The following is a 19,208-nucleotide window of genomic DNA, read 5'->3' as shown; positions in this document are numbered from 1 at the left end:
CCAAAGGAAGCATGTGTAAAGAAAAAAGAATTGGACCAATAATTGATACCTGAGGAATCCCACAAGAAAGAGAGGCTGAGGTGGACAGACAAATTTCTGTATTAGCACTAAATGGTCTATCACTTCAATAATAATGAAGCCAATCCAGTGGCACACCTTAAATCCAACACATTGTTCCAAACAAAAGCTGAGAGTACTGTGGTCCACAGTGTGAAATGCTGCTGTAAAAGTACACAATTCACAAAGCTTCCAGAGTCTTTTGCTAAAGGATTTCAATAAAAAACCTTACCAGCGCTCATACTGTGAAAGGTAAATGTTTAAAACCAAACTGTAATGCCGTCAGTGCCCAAAAATAGATTCAATTTGGTAAATTTTCCTATATCTATGAAAGGAATGGAGGTTTGAAGATCTATCTAAATTTAGAACAAAGTTAGGGATCAGAGCAATTTTTTTTTTCTTTTACCAAAAAATTTACAATTGGGCGTTCAGGGTTTCCCACAGAAAACTTGCTAAGCCCGGTGGTCGGGGCGTTGAGGCAGTCCACCATGTTTTTGTATTAAAAACTGTTAAGGTCACAGGAAATGTAAAAATATTACTAGGTAACTATATGTTACGGGAAAACGCCAGTGAAACACTATTTAAATCCACAACTAGCCTGAAAAACAACAAATCAAAACATACAATTAAAATTAATATCAAATATTTGCACTTCTGTTTAATCCAAATTAAGTCAGCGGCTCCATCACCAGGGCTTGAGGGGCCCATAAATGCTAATATTTTAACACAAACCACAGATACATAAATGTAACATTTATTTATTGAAATTATCAATGGTGTTTAAGGAGCTGGCAAGTTTACTTTGTAAAACCTCAAATAGTATAGAAGTATAGTATTTATAATGTTGTGTTCTTTAAACCTTTCAGTCAAAGTTAACTCTCCAAGAGTTAAATAAGGCTTAGCATACCTTCTGATGAAGTTCAGGAGGGACAGGGAGTGAAGCAGAGTAGAGCTTGGAGAAAACATTAAGCGAAAAGCAACAAAAAAGTTGTTTATGGTAAACTGAGCTTACGATGTCTAGCTGAGGGCACAAGTAGTACACTCCAGTGTGTGTAAACCGTCTTTAAGAGGGAAATTCCCTCTTTGTTTGGAACCTGAATTCCCAGCCTTGGAAATATCGGTCAGGATATTAGAGTGTGTTTAGGTTTCTTCTTTGCTGTGCTCAGTCAACACTTTGTGTTTTTCTCCATTTCTGTGACTATATGAAAAAGGTCACATCAGTCTAAATTGTATGCTTTTGTTGTTTTTTACTTTTTAGAATAAATCTCAAATGGAGATAATTTTTTTACAGTTATTGAAGTTTTTGTATGATTGTGAGTTTCTATTTCAGATTGAAGATGTATGTGCATCATCAATTCGAACATGTGAAAGTTTTCATGAAAGCAGAGGGGAGAAAGGCTAACTCTGTGAGGTGAGACATTTTTCCACTTTTTGTATGTTTTCCTTTTTGGTGTACTTAGATTAAATTTTTTTTTATTATTATGAAAGATGTTTTTTGTCCTTAATCATAATGCTACGCGTTTTGTAAGTATTTCTTGCAATTTAGTATGCAGCTACAATTATTTCACTTGTCTACAAAAACGTTAAAACTGTTTTTTAAGTCACTGCTTTTTGTTGTTTTCAAATAATTTCCGGAGCCTTTTAACCACCTCAGAAAACATCCTAGACTCAGATCACTCATCTTACGCCCTGTTCGTGTGACCGCACTGTGTGCGGTGTGACCATTTGATCAATCTTACTAATCTTGAGTGATTTACTCAGTATGCTTGAAATCAAAATACGCAGTTTATGGAGATGATATCACTGCCTTGTAAATTCCACCAAACCTACGCAGAGCTTTGGCAAGAAGGGTTTAACAGCATCAGGTTCTATTTTCTTGCCTTTTTTTGGTGAAATTCCAGGATGGATGTGCTTTATCTTTATCCGAAATCCACTTCCCTTACATTGTCTACAAATCTTCACAGTTTCTGTCTTGTGTGAGCAGCTTGATTTCTTGCTTTTCTGAGCAGATTAAAAAATGAGAGTATTACGACATCCAATTACCTTGCCCAATTTTAGCCTCTTTCTCTGCTTTCCATTTCCGTTTTGTCTCAGAGTGACTGATGATCATAAAATGTTCATAACCATTATTCTTGGCCCAAATGAAACGTCATGCAACCTCCCATCCCATTTTTCATCCTTATAATATGCACAGATACTTGCTTCTTTTGTTTGGCCTGGTGGGCTGGGCTGCACTCCTATTTCCAAGCTATAAATTATATTTCCTGACAGCATAGTTAAAGAAATGATTGAAAGATGAGTGTAGGTATTTGCCAAGATTTAGCACAGGCTGTCCGACTGTCATGTTTTGCTTGCTTGTGTTAACACTTGAGAACAAAATCCTGGTCTTATGCTGCACCTTTACAATGTTACTGTTATAAAAACAGTCATTAAAAGCTCATCTCTATCATGAAAAATTACATGCCGTTTCATTAAATTGCTATGCCAACCCTTTAATATGAAAGCCATGTTTTTATTTCTTGAGAAAACTGTTATGCATCCTTTGAAGACAATGCAGTTCAGAGTATTTAAGGGATAAAATCCCACCAGCTGGAGGCATGTCCAGCATTAGTCGACATCCTGGCTGGAGATACACAGAGTGACTGAAAACCGCTTAAATTTTGCCATCCTGTGGTGTAAAGTAGATATGCCCTAAAATATTACTGCCACATTCCCACATGGCTGGCCTATCCCAAAAAACACAAGCAGCAGCAAGGTAGAAATAAACAGTGGTTATGAATATCTGCTCGGTTTTTCTTAGATGTATGATACCCATATGTTAAGAAAGGAGAGTAGGGAGCGTTTCTTTTTCAAAACATTTTTGTAACTTCTTGAAATTCAAAAGTTGACATTTCCTTAACAAAACGTAGAATAGCCTTTTAAACTGTGTTACATTAATAAAGGTTTTTGGGGATCCTTTCACAAGATTATCTCAGTGATCTTCTTCAACGTTAGTGCCATCATACCACAGGACATGTCTCCAAAATTAAGGTCTTGGTCTCTCAGTACATTTGCAATCAGTGTTTTTATGTTGCTTTTGAAGTTTTGGCTTCTTTGACTCTGAGCAGCCTTTTAGCCTGTTCCAGTATAAAACTCATTTCACTACATATAATTACAGCAATTCTTCTCAAGTTCTTTTGCTTGAGAGACTGCAAAACATACACATAGAGAGATACAAGAATGATACAAGAATGTCACCGTGCAGACAAGATCTCTATAGATTTCTATAGCTGTTAGCCTTGTTTTTGTCATCAGTGTTGGACAGCAAGTCTGGAAAGAACTCTTAGTGTGTGTCGGGTTAAGTCTACAGTAGTGAGTCACTAAGGGTTATAAATCATTCTTGCCCTTTTTCTTCTTACTTTGGATGACTACAACCCTTTCCTGCCCCACCTTAGTATCTATCAGCAAGCGGTTGAATAACAGCAAATTGAGTTAGTAATGAATATTAATGGGCCACATTAAAATGAACATCATGGGAATTATCTTACATTAACTCTGCGTAGTTACATAAGAAGGTTTGGCCACTGATTACACCTCTAATTTGAAGTTGGGGTGCTGCAGAGTGACATCTCGTCCAAAACAAGTCTAAAACCTTTTGCAACCAAATGGGCTAGTTCTTCTGGAAAACTGCTTTCCATGAAGAAAACTCTTAATTTTTCTTTAGCTGCTGATTTAATGAAGTCATGGATACTGGTGGTAACGGCTTCTAGGAGGTTATTCACCACAAAGGGCATGACTGCATGTTGTTGAACGACTTCGAGAAATATCCAAGAAAGACGTTCTTGTGCTTAACTAAACATAGCTGTGTTAGCAGCATCCTCTTACTGGAAAAGAAGGCAAGCACATCAAAAGTACCATTCACACCTTCCTGGATATTTGTTTATGTAATTTTTTTCATGTTTGTTTTTTTTATTTTATTTCATTCCACTGCTGTGATCCAGAGGATGCCCTCTCCCTTTTTCCCTGGACTTCTGCTTTTCCTCTCAGCCAGCCAGGCATCCATGCCTCCTGATGTGTCAGATTTACACAAGTTTTTACATTTCTGGCTGAAAAAGGAAACACCTGTCTGTACTTTGTTTGTTTTTTTTTTTGCTTATGCCAATGCCCTGTGAGACAGGGATGTTTTTGTCCCTTGTAAGCTGAGCCTTCTCTTACATATTTGTGGCCAACCTTTTTCGGACCTTGCTCATCAGCTGTTGCCCATCTTGCCCCAAAGCCTGTATTTATTTCTGCTTAACAGATGCTTCCTCGTGTCTCCTGATATGATCGTGTGGTGTTGTTATTGAAATTGTTCTACATTTACAGGAGATAATATTCCATTAAGTTATGTGTTTAGGTCACACATAAAAAGCATGATTCTGCTTGGATTATTGAAACTAGTTTCTGTCACTCTTTTCCTGAACATCAGTGAACTAAATTTTTATAGGTTTGCTTAAAGAGCTGCTGCTGGTAATAAGGATGAAATGAAGGTGTAAGGACAGGTTTATTGTGCATGTTTGAACAGCCTGGAAAAATATATAATTTTCTCAAGATAATTTTTGGATTTGTAGAAGTATGAAAGTCCCACATGGAGTTTAGGAAAATACAATCCTCTACAAGACTGTCAGACCTCTTTCAAAATGTGTACGAACTACAAAATAAAAACACTTCCTAAGCTCCCGGTTAATGCTGGAAAGGAGATGTGTAACAACTGAACAGGACCAACTGCTTTGACATCTTTCAGTCTGGTTTCCGTCTTCACCACACTACTGAGACTCCCCTAGTCTATGTGTTCAATGATATCCACATAAAGACAGACTATAGAAGAACCACAGTGCTGGTACTGCTGAATCTCAGTGCAGCATTGGCACTGTTGGCTGTTGCATATTATTGAAGCAACTGGAGAGCTGGGAAAGACTCTCTGGTACAGTAAATACTTGACTGGCTCCAGTCTTACCAAAAGAACAGGGACTTCTTTGTGTTTCTATAACTAACTTCTGTAACTTCTGTAACTTCACATCAGAGTGTACAGAAGTCAAGGGTATGGTATCCCAAAGTTACAGAGCCAAGCACTGAACCGGTTCTTAGAATAGATAAATGTGTGGATGTGCATTGCCTTTTTTCAACTGAGCAGAAACAAAACTGAAATTATTGTTTTTGGACCACAAGAGTTGTGATCAATCAAGAGTTCAGTCATTACAACTAGAAATTACTGATCAGGCTCAAAATCTGGGTGCAGTGATAGACTCAAATATAAAATGTTTACTGGTTTCAAATGTTGACTGTGTGGCATCTTTTATGACTACTGTGAAGAAAGTAAAGCTCTCATTTAACTGGTGCAAGTCCATCCCAAATCTTACCTATGGACTGTGGCACCAAGAACAAGAGCCCAGATACAGCCAGATCAAATCAGGCTGGTTGAGCTCCATTATTTGGGAACAGGTGTGGGAAGACTTTTTTAGTGCCATCCTGTAGAGATTTTCCAGGAAGAGACACTGTTTCCGAATCAGAATACCCAGAATGTTATGTTCTTATTCCTGAGTACATTAGTACACCAAGTTGACCGTGGAAATGGGGTTTGTTACAACAATCTCCCCCATTTAACATGTTACACTTTCTGAACTGGTTACGTGTAATTACCTTTTAAACCGGAACATAAGTAGGTTTTTACATCTGCCCTGTCTCACCAGGTACCAGCTTGTGAACAACTTTCGATTTGTATTTATTCAGTATAGTAAAAATAATAATAAAAGAAAGGTTGATTTGTTTCTTCCTTTTTATTTTACAAGGGTTTGAGCAGAACGGTGGAGAAAACAACAAAAACTCCCCTGTAAGAGAGCATTAGCTGAGTCTTCTGTTCATTGAGAGAACGTTATATAGACACCAGATGTGTGCATGTTCTTGGCAGAGCTGCACAGCTTTGTATGTGGAAGTGGACAGAGGTTTAATAATCTCATTGACACCACAGGGAGGAAAAATCTGCTTTCTTTTATAGTTGTTTACTAACAAGGATGTATAAAGAATTGTATTAAATTTTTTTTGTTTGTATTCGTTAGATTTTTACCCATAAACTAAATGTCATGGACATAATGGGCGCCCGTAAGCACATTCTAAGTATAAGTTTCTGCTTTTGCTTGCTATTTTTACTTTTTACACACCAAGCAGTAATTTTGAAACTTTATGCTTTTTAATTTTGTTACATGGATGGAAAACAGTGTTATTATTGCTGGATAAACTGCACATGTTTACGTTATGTTAATAATGCCACTTTGGCAATTTGACAATTTCCAGATGTTTTTAAATCTACATCAGCTGTTTGTACTCATTTGACATGGCCTATTCAGGGAAGTTGTTTTCTTTTGGAGGGCAGTTTCTTTTAAGCTCCTTTTCCAGTGAAATTTCATTTATGGGCTTGTTCTAATAAAGCTTTTGGACTGACTTTAGAAGTGGGATGTTCCATGGGTAATTGTGTCATTGAACAAAACAAGCAGGATGTTCAAAATCTTTTCTATACTTGTACATTACTTTCACAAATGTTTAAGTGATTAAATAGGTAGACATATAGATATTTGTAGCAGGGATGTAGTCAAGACTCGTTTTTCCTAGACTACTCCAAGACTATGATCGAGGCTGAATCATTTATAACAAAATTTTTTTGGAGGGGGCCATGAACAAAATATAAAAATTAATGTAAAAACATCTAATTGCTCTACCAAAATACCAAAGTATTAATCTAATGAATGTCAAAATAAGCTAATATTTCAAATGCAGCCACATTTTGATACACAATCTCTAAACTGAATTAATGGACTGACATTGTACAATAGTTTAATTTAGAAAACCAGTAAGAAAGTAATGAAGATTTGTCAAATCAGACTTGGAGTCAAGGCCAGTTCTTTGGAGACCAAGACCAAGATGGAGACTGCACCCTCCAAGACCAAGACCAGGAAATAACAGCTCGAGACCGGTCTTGAGCCCTCCATCCCTGACATATATAATACATCCTAAATTAGAGCATACCTCCTATTTATTCAGCGAACCGTTTCGTCCTGTGATTTATGAAATTTCTTGACTGAGGCAATCATTGATGTCATCTTCTGCAGATGGTTGCACAAGGGTGGGGAGTGCTGCCCCATGTGCCTTAGTGATGCTGCTAAGTCTTGGCCAAATACTGCATCTGTCAATATGTGATGCCAGAAAATGATGTTCATTTGGCTGTTGAAAACTCAGATCTTAATTATCTATTAATCTTTTGATTATTGTCAGCAATAGCTTAAAAAAAAAGCTGTGCCTTCTGCGTCTTGTGATCATATAATTTACCTGGCATTCTGTAATGATATTACGTTGTAATCATGTCTTTGTTTTGCTTGATTCTCCCTGTGATCTGACATAGGTACCACGAGTTGGACATTGAGAAAAGCCTCAGGGATAATCTGAGTTATAAAACAATCATTGAGTATCCTGTACTGCATGTTGTTCTCAGAGATCACTGGAAGGACTACCCACTCAAAGGACCAGGTAACCAAATCCCAAGTCATATATTTGATTCAAACTTTGGTTGATGAAAAACACATTTATCCACAGCTGCATTTGGATTAAGACTCAGTGGCAGTTTTTAATAGGGATATAGATTTTGATACAGTTAAGTCTAAACAAATGGAATTCGTACAGTCCAACATGAGTCAAGACCCAGAGCAGTCCCAAAACACCAAACTCTCTCGGCTCTGCCGATTCCAACCCCATTGTATCATGTCCCGCTTTCTCCAGCTGAGGCTCTGAAACACTCTGTTCCCTTATTTTTCTCTATGGTAACGCGTTAACCCAGCGGAAATGAGTGTGCTCTGCTCAGGATCAAGCACACCAGCTTAGCCTCGACAGAAACAGTAGCCAAAGAGAAGATCAAACACAGCTTGCTTATTCGACTGTGACTCCATGAGCTCTAAGAAGGAGAAAACAGGATATCGGTCTTTGTTTCCCCTCATTTTCTGCCCCTGAAGTGTTTTAAAGTCTACAGGTGTCAGTCGCGTGAAAATACTGCTACATTCCATGAAAATGGATGCTCATTGATGGATTTCTTCTCAGGTCTGCACATGGGAAGCAAATTGTGTGTAGAGCAGTTCAATTTTGTGGTTCTAAAGTAGAACTCAAGCCTCGTTTCATTATGCTGTCAGAACAAACTGTCCAAATGACAAATGAGGTAATTTTAGTCCGAGAGTGTGTTTTCAGTGATAAGCCCTTGGTACCATGTTGTTTCCCTATAAACTTTGCCATAGAAACATCCTGATAATTACCCATGCCAAGCTCAGGGAAGCAGGGCAGGAAGTGATAACACACAGTCAGATACTGTGGCAGAGGATAGATTCTTGCTGAAAGACTGGCAGTGTATAAACAGAATTCAACCTGTATCTGTATTCAGCACGTAAAAGATGCCTGTGAATAAACTGGGTTGAAATGTTGGTATTTTAAGGATCAAAATGACAGTAGTGTGCCGATCGATCGGTCACCAATCATAATCGGCCGATTTCCGTGAAAAAGTGTATGATTGGTGATTGGCAACAAGAGACAGTGATTGCCGATCACTGTCTCTTGTTGCCGATCACCAAAACCGATCACATGTATCTCACTTCGCAGGCTGCGTGTGCAGCCATCTCCTCTTTTGTGGCTGCAAAAGAGGAGCAAGCAAGCTGCAAGTGCGCAGTGACAAATCCTGTCGTGTGAAACTGTAACGCTCTGAGAGTGAATGGAGACGTTTGCGGTGGAAAATTACCTCAAGGTTGAAACAAGTCGAAATGCATCGACACAACTAATCTAATATGATATTTAAAAAACAAGCGCTTGACGGAGTTTGGCTATATCGAGGCTCAATGCAGGAAGAAAGGACATCTGGAGCGGCCAGATAGCAGATAAAGCAGCGCACAACTACCAACACTCACCCGGATTAGCATCACGGTCAGAAAGCTAAATGAATAATCTGAAAAATAATTCAAGTCTTCGAGCTGGCGATGTAAGACCCTGGGATCTGCTCTCGCTTTTGGATTGCCGCAATGCGCAAGTAATATTTCACAGACAGAGCGCCACTCAACCCCCACAGACAGTGAACTCTCACACCGAACATCTGCTTAAAGCTGTAGCATGTAACTTAAAAAAAAAAAGATTTTAGATCTGCATTAATATATGTCTAGTATGTCTAAATTAGGTGAATTTATTGCCAGATAATTTTTCCATTTTGCCAAATAACATAGTACCATTTATAAATAAAGCGAAAAATTAACAGCCATTGCAGGCAATCAGCAGTGATTGGTGATCGGCAGAGATCACCAATCATCATCATGGATGATCGGAATCGGCAGCAAAAATCCTGATCGGAGCATCCCTGTAATTCATACATGTACCAAAAAAATTACAGAATCAGACAAAATATTTCTTTTCAAAATCTGTTTCTTTCATCAAAAAACTTATGAAACTAACAAAGGTGTGTGTCTGGTGAATCTTTGGTTAAAAATTCACCAAACATGTTTGTTTTTCGTTCAGTGGGTAGAGAATACAGAAACTTTACTCAAGTGAGAGTAACGATACTTCATTAAGTCCAAGCATTTGGTTGGTTATCCACAAAACAGAAAGTGATAAATTATTAATCTAATTTCTTCAACAAAGTGCAATAAACTTTGCCAAACCAAATTATGCTAGTGAGTTAGCTAACACTTAGAACAGCCAATTTTGCTACAAAAAGTACATTTTAGATTCTGTATAAGAAAGTTTGCTGATTCAGACTAACTAGATCTTATCCACTGTTTATGCCCTTTTGCACTGGCAATTAAGCTCAAGTAAGATTTCATTGTGACCCGAACGCAATGACATTGTGCACCGATAAATTGGATCAACAATTGGCCGATACTTAAATTTAATTAAAAAATACTTTATTCATCCCAAAGGGAAATTAAATAATAAGTAATTATCAACTGATCTTACACCTACTTAAACAAAGGTCTGATAATCAGCCACTGTCCCGTTTTGTTCTGCTGTGGGTGAGGCCTGACTGACAAACCCGCCCTCCGACCCATTTCTTCACATGCGAGGTCAACAGTAGTCACTGTTGCTAACTTTGAGACTTTGTTGGTCTATTTAGCAACTTTTTAAACAAAAAAACAAAATTGGCTGAAATTGGAATTGGCTAGTCAGGCTTTTCAAAGATCAGTGATCAACCAGAAGACTGCAATCAGTATACCTCTAATTTTGTCATTATTTTAAAACTATTCATTCTACTACTTTTTTTTATTAACGCATTCTGTTAAAGGGGTAGTATTACATGTTTTACAGGCACATAGTGTCATTTTACAGCATAGTCAAGTAACTGTTACTTTTAGTTGTTATAAAAATACTATATATGCCAAATATGACTTAAAATACATTTTACTTCCTGATTCAACGCCTTGAAATTGGGCGTCTGTTGCTTTAAAAACTCCAGCTCTTTCTGAAACTCTGCCTCCAGGAAGTCATCACAACATGGCTTCTCTATTAATCCTTTAACAACATTTTACCAGCAATGCACTGAGAAGTAGCTTATATAATGAGCTCAGCAGATTCTCAGTTCCACAAGGTGTTTGCTAATTGCTGCTGGCTAGTCTGAAGGAGTGGAATGGGGTTCTCTGTGAGCCAGAAGCTCAGTAGCTTAGACACTGCAGCTCAAGGGAGCAGCTGCACCTTGAAGGTGGTGCTAGGTCCAACCAGGCATTTTGGACATCTGCATAGTTGCTATGGGAGAGGAAAGGATTTCTGAAACATGAATGAAAGAATCAAGGCAACACTCCAGGTATGTTTTTGATGAGGGAATAGTATTCCAACATGATGTAAAGCTCAAAAAAGTTGATTTTGCATAAGACTGCTCCTTTGATTAAACTTCAGTTGTGCTCCAAGTTTATGTTCCTTATGGAGATCATTGATCATCTGTACACATGACCAGGCAAGAATCTGTTCTGTATCCAGTTAACATAAAAACCATTGTTATTGAAAAGTTGGCTCATATTGTTTCAGCTGAACCTGCATCAGCCCGAACAAGTTCTGCAACGAGGTGTGTTTCAGAAGAGCAGACGGAGGAAGAGGGGGCCCAAGATCTACAACCAATTCAAGGGTCTTGCGCTACGCAGGAAGCAAACATTCACACAAGAACCCAAGACTTAACTCCTGAAATGGAACCACCGCTGCAGAAAAAGGCCAAGAGGGGCACAGGAGAGGAAGAACAAGAGGAAGGAGAGATTGTAGACAGCAGTGATGAAGAGGAGGAAACTAGCAGCAGGGATCAGTGTTTAAGCAACTACCTTCCTGGTGATGCCTCAACTTGTAGAGAAAGGGCTGAAGTCACAGTGACCGAGAAGAATCCCGTTGATGGAACAGAGTGTGTTCTGACTCCTCGCATTCAGGTTGGAAATGACTCAGCTGCTGCTTCAGACAGCTGTCAGATGGAATGATGGTAGAGAGGATGCTGTTAAACTGGGTGACGAAGCAGATTTGGCAGGGAGTAACCAAAATATGCCTTTACTCGATTCATTCATACAGACTGTGTTAAAAAGAAAGAACAAGTACATTATTAGATCCAGAATCATGTGTTTTAAAATGTTTTCTCAAATAAAATTGTTCTTTGAAGTAATTGTTTTGAAGTCCAAATGTGTTCATGTTCAAGTTATAAGCAACAAAATATCATACAAAGCCATAAATTTTCTTAGAAATGTTATGTTGTCATGAAAGAAGGGGCTAATAAACCTCAAAGAAAGAAAAATGCCTTTTTAAAGATTAAAGAGATTCCATTCTGCTTAGCATTCATTAGGTAACATGTCCCTCCTGATTCTTTTTAAGTGAAAACTAAGACAAGATGCCAAAAATAACCCTCTGTGCTCTTTGAAGTTCCTAGCATCCCCTCGGTGTCCGCTTCGCTAACATTATTAGGCTCCCTTTTCCATTTACTAATAAAAGTTAATGTTGACATGTTCACTTTTCCGACACCTCTGGGTGTCTTCCAGTGTGAATGTACTTGTGCATGTGGAGCCTCTATGTAACCTTTTCTTAGCTAATGTTAGCTTATTATGACAACAGGCTGCCAGTAATGCCTGTCACTGCAGGCCGTCACAGGGGCAGTTTTTATGGACGTGTTTTTAAAACCCCTGCTAACCTCTTTTTGACGACATCCGCGATGGATGGGGTTCTCTTTGATGCCTGGCCTGAGGTGATGCATTTTCCACCCTTTTGCAGTCGCGTTAAGCTCACATTTGTGAACTGACTCAGATCCACAGCCTAGGTTGGAAAACACCATATGACAAACAATTACCACAAAACATCAACCTAAACTAAAAGTGTCCGGTTCCATCCCCGAAGGGCGGGTGCCCTGCAGATTTTATGTTAACAACACAACTGAATTACCTCCTTAAAATGTCACCTAGTTTTGCAGAAGTCTGCCAAACTATCTATTTGATACAGATGTGTTGAAACATGAAGCATGTCCAGGCCACCACCTCCACAGTGAAACATGGCAGTGGCATCATCATGTTGTAGGAATGCATTTATCCACCAGGAACAGGTCAAATGGATCAAGCTAGTACAGTGAATAAAGGGCTCTAGACTGGGGAAAAGAAAGGTTTGTACAAGTGCTTGCAGTTCTTGAAAGTGATTGAATGTCAATAAGGTGTTTTCAATGTTTGGAAAGTGCTTGATTTCTCAATGATGTAAGAAAACCCCAGTCTGCCTTTTGATGAGTGAAGCAGGTGAATAGGACTGGCAGCTATAAAGGAGGTTAAGTAAGGATCAATAAATGAAGCCAAGTTTTTTTATTATTATTATTATTAATGATAACAGTGTTATTATTTTCCTTCCACTCCACAATTATATTACATTGTAATTTACTGTCATATAAAATTATCTCCAAAAATATGCTAAGGTTTGTGGTTTTACTCTTTTTTTTTTTTTATCAAAATTGCAGAAGGTAACAAAGTCCACCTTCCTGTAGCTTTGTTTAATAAGCCTCCCACAGTGTAAATCGAAATTGTCATTTTTGCTTGAAAGAAGTTATTAAAATGTAAGGATTTAGCCGGTTTAGCAACAGCTTGAAGACAACCTTGGTCTGCTGAAAGAACTGCCTGTCGGCACCAGCCACTGCAAAACTGTGAGTTGGCTGTGGCTTTGCATATATGAAAATAAGAGTATTATGTGCAAGACTGTTTTATGCAATTTTGATTGTTTCTTTTTTTTTTCTTTTTTTAAATAGCTGGGCTATAACAATTTTAGGCCACCCTATACCACACCTTGGCAGTTCTCACAACATCAACTGCTATTTACGAGAAAGTTTCTTCACATACATCTTTATTAGATTATAGTTAAAATCTGTTGTCCATCAAGTTTCAAAACTCTTCTGTAAAAAGTGACTTATCTATTTATAAACTGATATCATACATCAGCAGCCTGATGAAAGCATAATGTTCTAATCTGTGATGCCTGTACATCTGTTTCTCCATTTTTTTTACAACTTTGTTGAATTACTACACGCTTTATTTTATCAGATCTTTTAACTTTCTGTGTCCATAAAATGACTCAATGAGACCACACAAAAGCTTTTTTTTTTTCTGTTTGCTGTTAAAAGTAATCCAGAGCTGTTTATAGTCTTTTGATTATGTAAGTGTTGGAAATAATGTCTCAGTATAACTTAATGATGCTTTGAACTTTCTGAAATTGGTTTTCACTTAATTTGCCTTAATTTGGTGGTTAGGGCACAATTTTGCAGTGTGCAGAACGGGTTGCTATAAAGGCAGCTACGAGGGTATGAATTTACTTTGGTGGCCTAAACAATAGATTAGTTAAGTAAGGGTGAAATAAAAAAAATTAAAAAAAGTTTCCAAAAAATGGTTTATCCCTAATTTTCACAAATATGAGTCTAAACTAAGAGTCACAGTAAATGTTTGGGAGCAAGGTTTATAACTAAACGGAAAATTTCCATACAGCGTTTTAAGGTTTTAAAAACCATTCAGCCTGATGTAAATAATAATGAGCACTTATATTGTTTACTGTCACTCCAAGAAATGTTATAATGTGCTGGTTGGCATTATCTCATTATGCAGAGTCTTAGTCTTATTTTAGAAAAGACACATTTTGCCCAGTGGTTACTAGAGTATGCTTTAGAACAATAAGAACATTTGTCTTTAATTGATAAATATGGACTTACTGAATAGTATGACCTTATACTGTACCGTATACTCACTCGGTAGCCTACTTACTTTAGCTCATCTTGCATGAATTACCAGGTTCATGTGGTGTGGTATGAAATCATCAGAGGTGCCTTAAGGTTGCCTTAATACAAGCCTTCCCATTGTCTGCATTATTGAACATTTCTTGTTTTATTGCTGACATTACTTGTCAATCAAACACAGTGAAACTGTGAGGTAGCATAGTGAGAGTGGCAAGAAAGGTGATAAGAAATCAGCATCAGCAGACCGTGCAATGTTCCTCCTGGTAAATTTTATTCTTTGCCATCTTGGTTTCTGACATCATAGCGTCACAGTAGCCAAATTCTTACTGGTGTTATACAGAGTTGGCAACAAACTTCATTAAATTTAGTTTGTACCATTAGAAAATATGTCACAAAGAAACAGGAATAAGGTTACTCACCTAATTTACACTCATCTACTCAACTAAATATGTTAAACCGTCAAAAAGTTATTCTAACCCGGACCTACCAACTTCTATTAGAAGTATTGGTCTATTGACCTGGGCCTCTTCAGGGGCCTCATGCATAAAGCGTGTGTGCGCACAAAAAATGTGCGACGCCATATTTTACACACAAGTCGGCATGTATAAAAATGAACTTTGCGTCAAAGTTTGCGTAAATATACACACACTTTTTCACTGGCGTGAAAATGTGCGGAATCCATGCAAACTTTTTCTGTGGACAATATCAAACTACAAAGCTTCAAAACTCACCGAAAAACACTGAAATCTGACTACATTCGGTGTTATCTAGACCAAGAAGCATCAAACCCGATGTTTTTCATGATTTTAATATTTTAATGTTTAAACGTCAACGATGATACTGAACCGCATTTATCCTCAGACAATAAGCTAACACGCACACAAAATAAAGAAAATAAAAGTATGTGAAAACCTCGCTCGAATGTAAATAGTACTTTTTCTCAGTTTTTGTCTCATAAAGATGTAACGCATTGGTCCGTGCGCTGAAGCGCCTGAAATGCATCTATGGGGTCATTTCATTCGCACTAAAAGAAGAAAACAGAGTTAGATCAGCAGATTAACTCAAACCTGCTGATTAAAAATAATCAACAGGTTTGATTATTTTTAAAGTGATCAAGGTGTTTATGCAATCACAAGTATATACGTAGCTGCGCAAAGGTGAGCCATGTAATTGTGGAGCGCTTTGGCTCTGATGGAGCACATCGCCAATGGAAGGATTCAGAGGCAGCGATTGATCAGAGATCATACTGAGCTGCTGGGAAATGTTGATGATGGTTTATGAGCGTTTAGATTGCTCAGACTGATCATCCTGGAGATCTGAGCAAAAAAAACAAAGAGCCGTGCGGTCCAGCTCCAGTCTTCCTTCCACCCGCTTTGTGAATGCGCCTTATGGACATAAAGCATTCTACTATTTAAAATAAACGTCCACATTCCCCACTCAAAGGACTCTCTGACACGCTGTCTGTCTTTAAATCCCGGCTGAACGCGCTACTGTTCAAAGAGGCGTTTGCACGATCTCTTTATTTTTTATTCATCAATTTAAACAAGAAATGCTGGGCCGGTCCCTCCCATACACCTGCTCTGGCTGCAGTAACTAAAGTGGTGAGTGCAAAAGAAACAAAAGTAATGTACCAGAAATTTACCTTGCACCCCCCTCTCCACCCCCCGCTCCCCGACCCCATTAGGAACAAGGGTGTTAGAAAATGGATGGATGGATGGATGGATTTAATTTATTTAATAAATTGCAACAGGAGAAACAAGAAACATTCATGTGTTAGCTTTAAAAACAAATGTTTCAATGTAAACTGCAACATAATTCGATCACAAACAACCCCAGGATATTAAGTGAAGCAATGTTTAAACTAAAGCATATGGCCAACTATAGAAAGATTAAGTAAATCAGAAAGATGTTTAAGGGACATGTAGTAAATGTGTCAGATACCTAGGTTATTACAGCAGGTATTTGTACTTTTGGCAGTATGGACAGTTGTCATGTCGTGCTGGGAACCAAAATCCTGGTCCAGGAATGGCTTAATAAAAGAACTGTGACTGTTGTAGGCCTTGTTCTGCATATGTCTGTGTGTGGTGACTCTTGAAACAATGACTGGAAGTCTCTCAAAACCTTTTGCTTTATGAAGACTAGGATTTTCCTTAGTCTTCATTGCTTGTGCACCTTTTTCCTACTGCAATTTTACCTTCCTGTTAACTTTTTATTTATATGCATGAATCCAGCACTTTTTGTACCTCCAGCTTCTTTGCTAATGACTTTTTAATGCTAGTCTTCCTGTTGCCAACTGATTTACAGCTATCAGTCAAGTTATCCCCATTATTGTACATTCTGTGATCTCCAAATGTAACAGAAATAAATGCTTGAAATATATCAGTCTGTGAAATATTACATCTGAGTTTCACTTTTTTCAGATGAATTGCTGAAGTAGATAAAATGTGACATACATTTTCAACACTTTTCATAAGACTGGCATTGTACGTTAGGACTGAACAGTGATTACTACTGTTGCCTAAAAGAAAAATAGATCCTGGAGTTAAGTCTCGACTCTTTCTGAGTGAAGCTTGCATGGTTTGTTCGTACATTTGGAGGTTTTGTCCCTTTGTGCTCTATGTTTCACTACTTTAGTCTGCTGGTGACCTGTCCAGACTTTATCCCTATCCCGGTGTGATTCTGAACAGAATCAAACATAGATGGGCATTCTATCTGAAAGCGTTTTAGTCTTGTTTGCTTGAATGAATTAAATTTTTCTCTCAATAAAATAAATGCCACTGCTATGCTTCAGCCCAAACAGATCATTATCATTGCCCAGTGTCAATCATACAGTCTAAGCAAAAATACACAAAATGCAACCTATTTCTTTTTTTTCTTATCGCTGTTGACAACTCTTTGTTGGCTAAAAATGTTCACTTCCCCTTCAGATCGCTTTTTCATACTGATTCTTTCAGTAAGAAAGACATTTCGACTGAACTTGATCCAATGAGTCTTACAGCCTTCCACTCATTGATTTATCTGTCTGTGAGCTACTATGCCTAACCATCTGGAGAATGTCAAATTTGGAGGAAGCATCTTGTGCACAGGGATAGCTTAACATTGAATCATCACTCAAATCCAAGCAGTTTTTCACAAAAAGCTGTAAAACCTGTGCTATGTTTCATTGACTCTCTGGGTGGCCTTGCGGCTCTTAAACCTTAAACCATATAAGTAGAGTAAGTGTGGAAAACAAATAGCGTTGTTTTAGACTCTAAAGCTAGGTCACTGTTCTTCTTGAAGACTGACATCTTCACCCAAGTAACATGTGCCTAAAGAGAACGAGATAATAAGCAGTTTCAGAAACACAGACCTTCTGCATGTTGATTGACTTGTAGCATCACCAGACTAAAATAGTCGGTCATCCTCCTGGTTTTTGTTTGTATGGTCTTGCCCTTGGAGAAAATGGAAAAAAAAAAACAGTGATTGTCCAAAATCCTAAGTTCTTCTCTCACCATGTAAATTCAAACATTTTGAAGTTGGTTAAGCAAGGCTGAGCCTGAGATTGACAGTGTGAGTTGTGCATGATTGACTCTGGCAGTGCAGGGATTTTACTAATCTACACCCACATCTAAATGTTCATTCATGGTCATGAATTCAATACCTTCAAGACTTCAAAAGGAGAGTCAAAATGGAGCTCCTTAGCATTTAAAGAGACCAAAACAAAATAGAAAGGCTGCCAGTCTCTCGCTGCAGAGCTATAATTCACCAACTACACAAAACTCTGATAGTTTTTTTCACGCAGAATGTAATATTTTTTTTAATTTGTGGAGTTTATGTTGAGAATCTGGAGACTTAGGTCAGTATTTGACATGTTTTAACAAAAGCAAAAGAATAATAAAATGTCAGATTCACAGTCATGGAGCAAAATCAGTTTAGCTTTATACTCTTAAGATGTTGTTTTATCTCTATTGACAAGGAAGATAAGATGATTAATGCTCAGCCACAGTTGATAAGCAAATAAGCAAAATATGTTAAGTCTTAACATCTTTTTAAATTTAAAAGATGTTAAGCAGCGAAACTACTGCATCAAAAATATTGTCAGTATTTCAAATATTTTAAAGTATGGCACTGTATCAAAGAATATCCTTCTCATTATTCTGATTATTTTTATTATTTTCTCCCCTTATATGTGTCAGTGACTTTACACATGTAAAGGAGCCCTTCGTTTTTAAAAAAAAAATAAAATTACTGTTGCAATAATCAAGGTATGATGAAATGAAAGAATGTGAAGGAGTCTCCACTTTTACCTTGAATAGCAAAAATCTATGATTTGCTATCATCTTCATCTAAAACATTGAGTTTCTTACAAAATGTTAAGAGTGATGCTTAGGAGCTAAAGATTCCTTAGATTCAGCAAGACACAGGATCCTAAGGCCCCAATATGCTACTTAATTGAGATGATTTTATGATCTGGAACAATAATTTGGGTTTCTCATCTGTCAGAATATAGTTGTCAAGGTAACCACTGTTTGCATATTGTCAAGCAGCTGATGGAGGAAGGCATTTCGTAAAAAAACTGGAACCACATATACTGTACATCAGTAGAAAATGTCCTAAAACTGAACCTTGAGGTACATCACCGATAATTTCGGCACTAATTATTGCACTAAATTATTGTTTAATTTGAAAACTTGACTTTGTCAGCTCTATCAACGATGATGAGAATAAATTTCCCAGCAATGACTCTTACCTATTTCAGACAAGAATTGCAATTAAGGTATTGGTCAGCAGTTATGTACCTGTGAAGGTTTTAAAGTGGGCTTCTGGAGTGTATATGAATAATGTTTAACCCTGTTGACAATTAAAACAAATCACTAAAGAGTTCTCCTTTACAGTTTTAAGAGAGTAAATCTTTTATTGTTGGACT

At 37.6% G+C, this 19,208-nt stretch overlaps 1 protein-coding gene across 1 annotated transcript in view; it reads left to right on the top strand.

The window, feature by feature from the left end:
* The window catches only part of znhit6 (zinc finger HIT-type containing 6), a 29,870-nt gene extending 18,151 nt beyond the window's left edge, over positions 1-11,719 (top strand). The window contains exons 8-10 of the mRNA XM_028026713.1: positions 1,388-1,468; positions 7,469-7,593; positions 11,107-11,719. Of these exons, the coding sequence (XP_027882514.1) occupies positions 1,388-1,468; positions 7,469-7,593; positions 11,107-11,540 (640 nt within the window). The 3' untranslated portion in view covers positions 11,541-11,719. The remainder of the gene's footprint in view (positions 1-1,387; positions 1,469-7,468; positions 7,594-11,106) is intronic.
* Positions 11,720-19,208: the final 7,489 nt, after the last annotated feature.

The sequence above is a fragment of the Xiphophorus couchianus genome, chromosome 9 (genome assembly GCF_001444195.1).
Source record: "Xiphophorus couchianus chromosome 9, X_couchianus-1.0, whole genome shotgun sequence".
NCBI classification, from domain to species: domain Eukaryota; kingdom Metazoa; phylum Chordata; class Actinopteri; order Cyprinodontiformes; family Poeciliidae; genus Xiphophorus; species Xiphophorus couchianus.
This window is presented reverse-complemented; position numbering and strand designations above follow the sequence as displayed.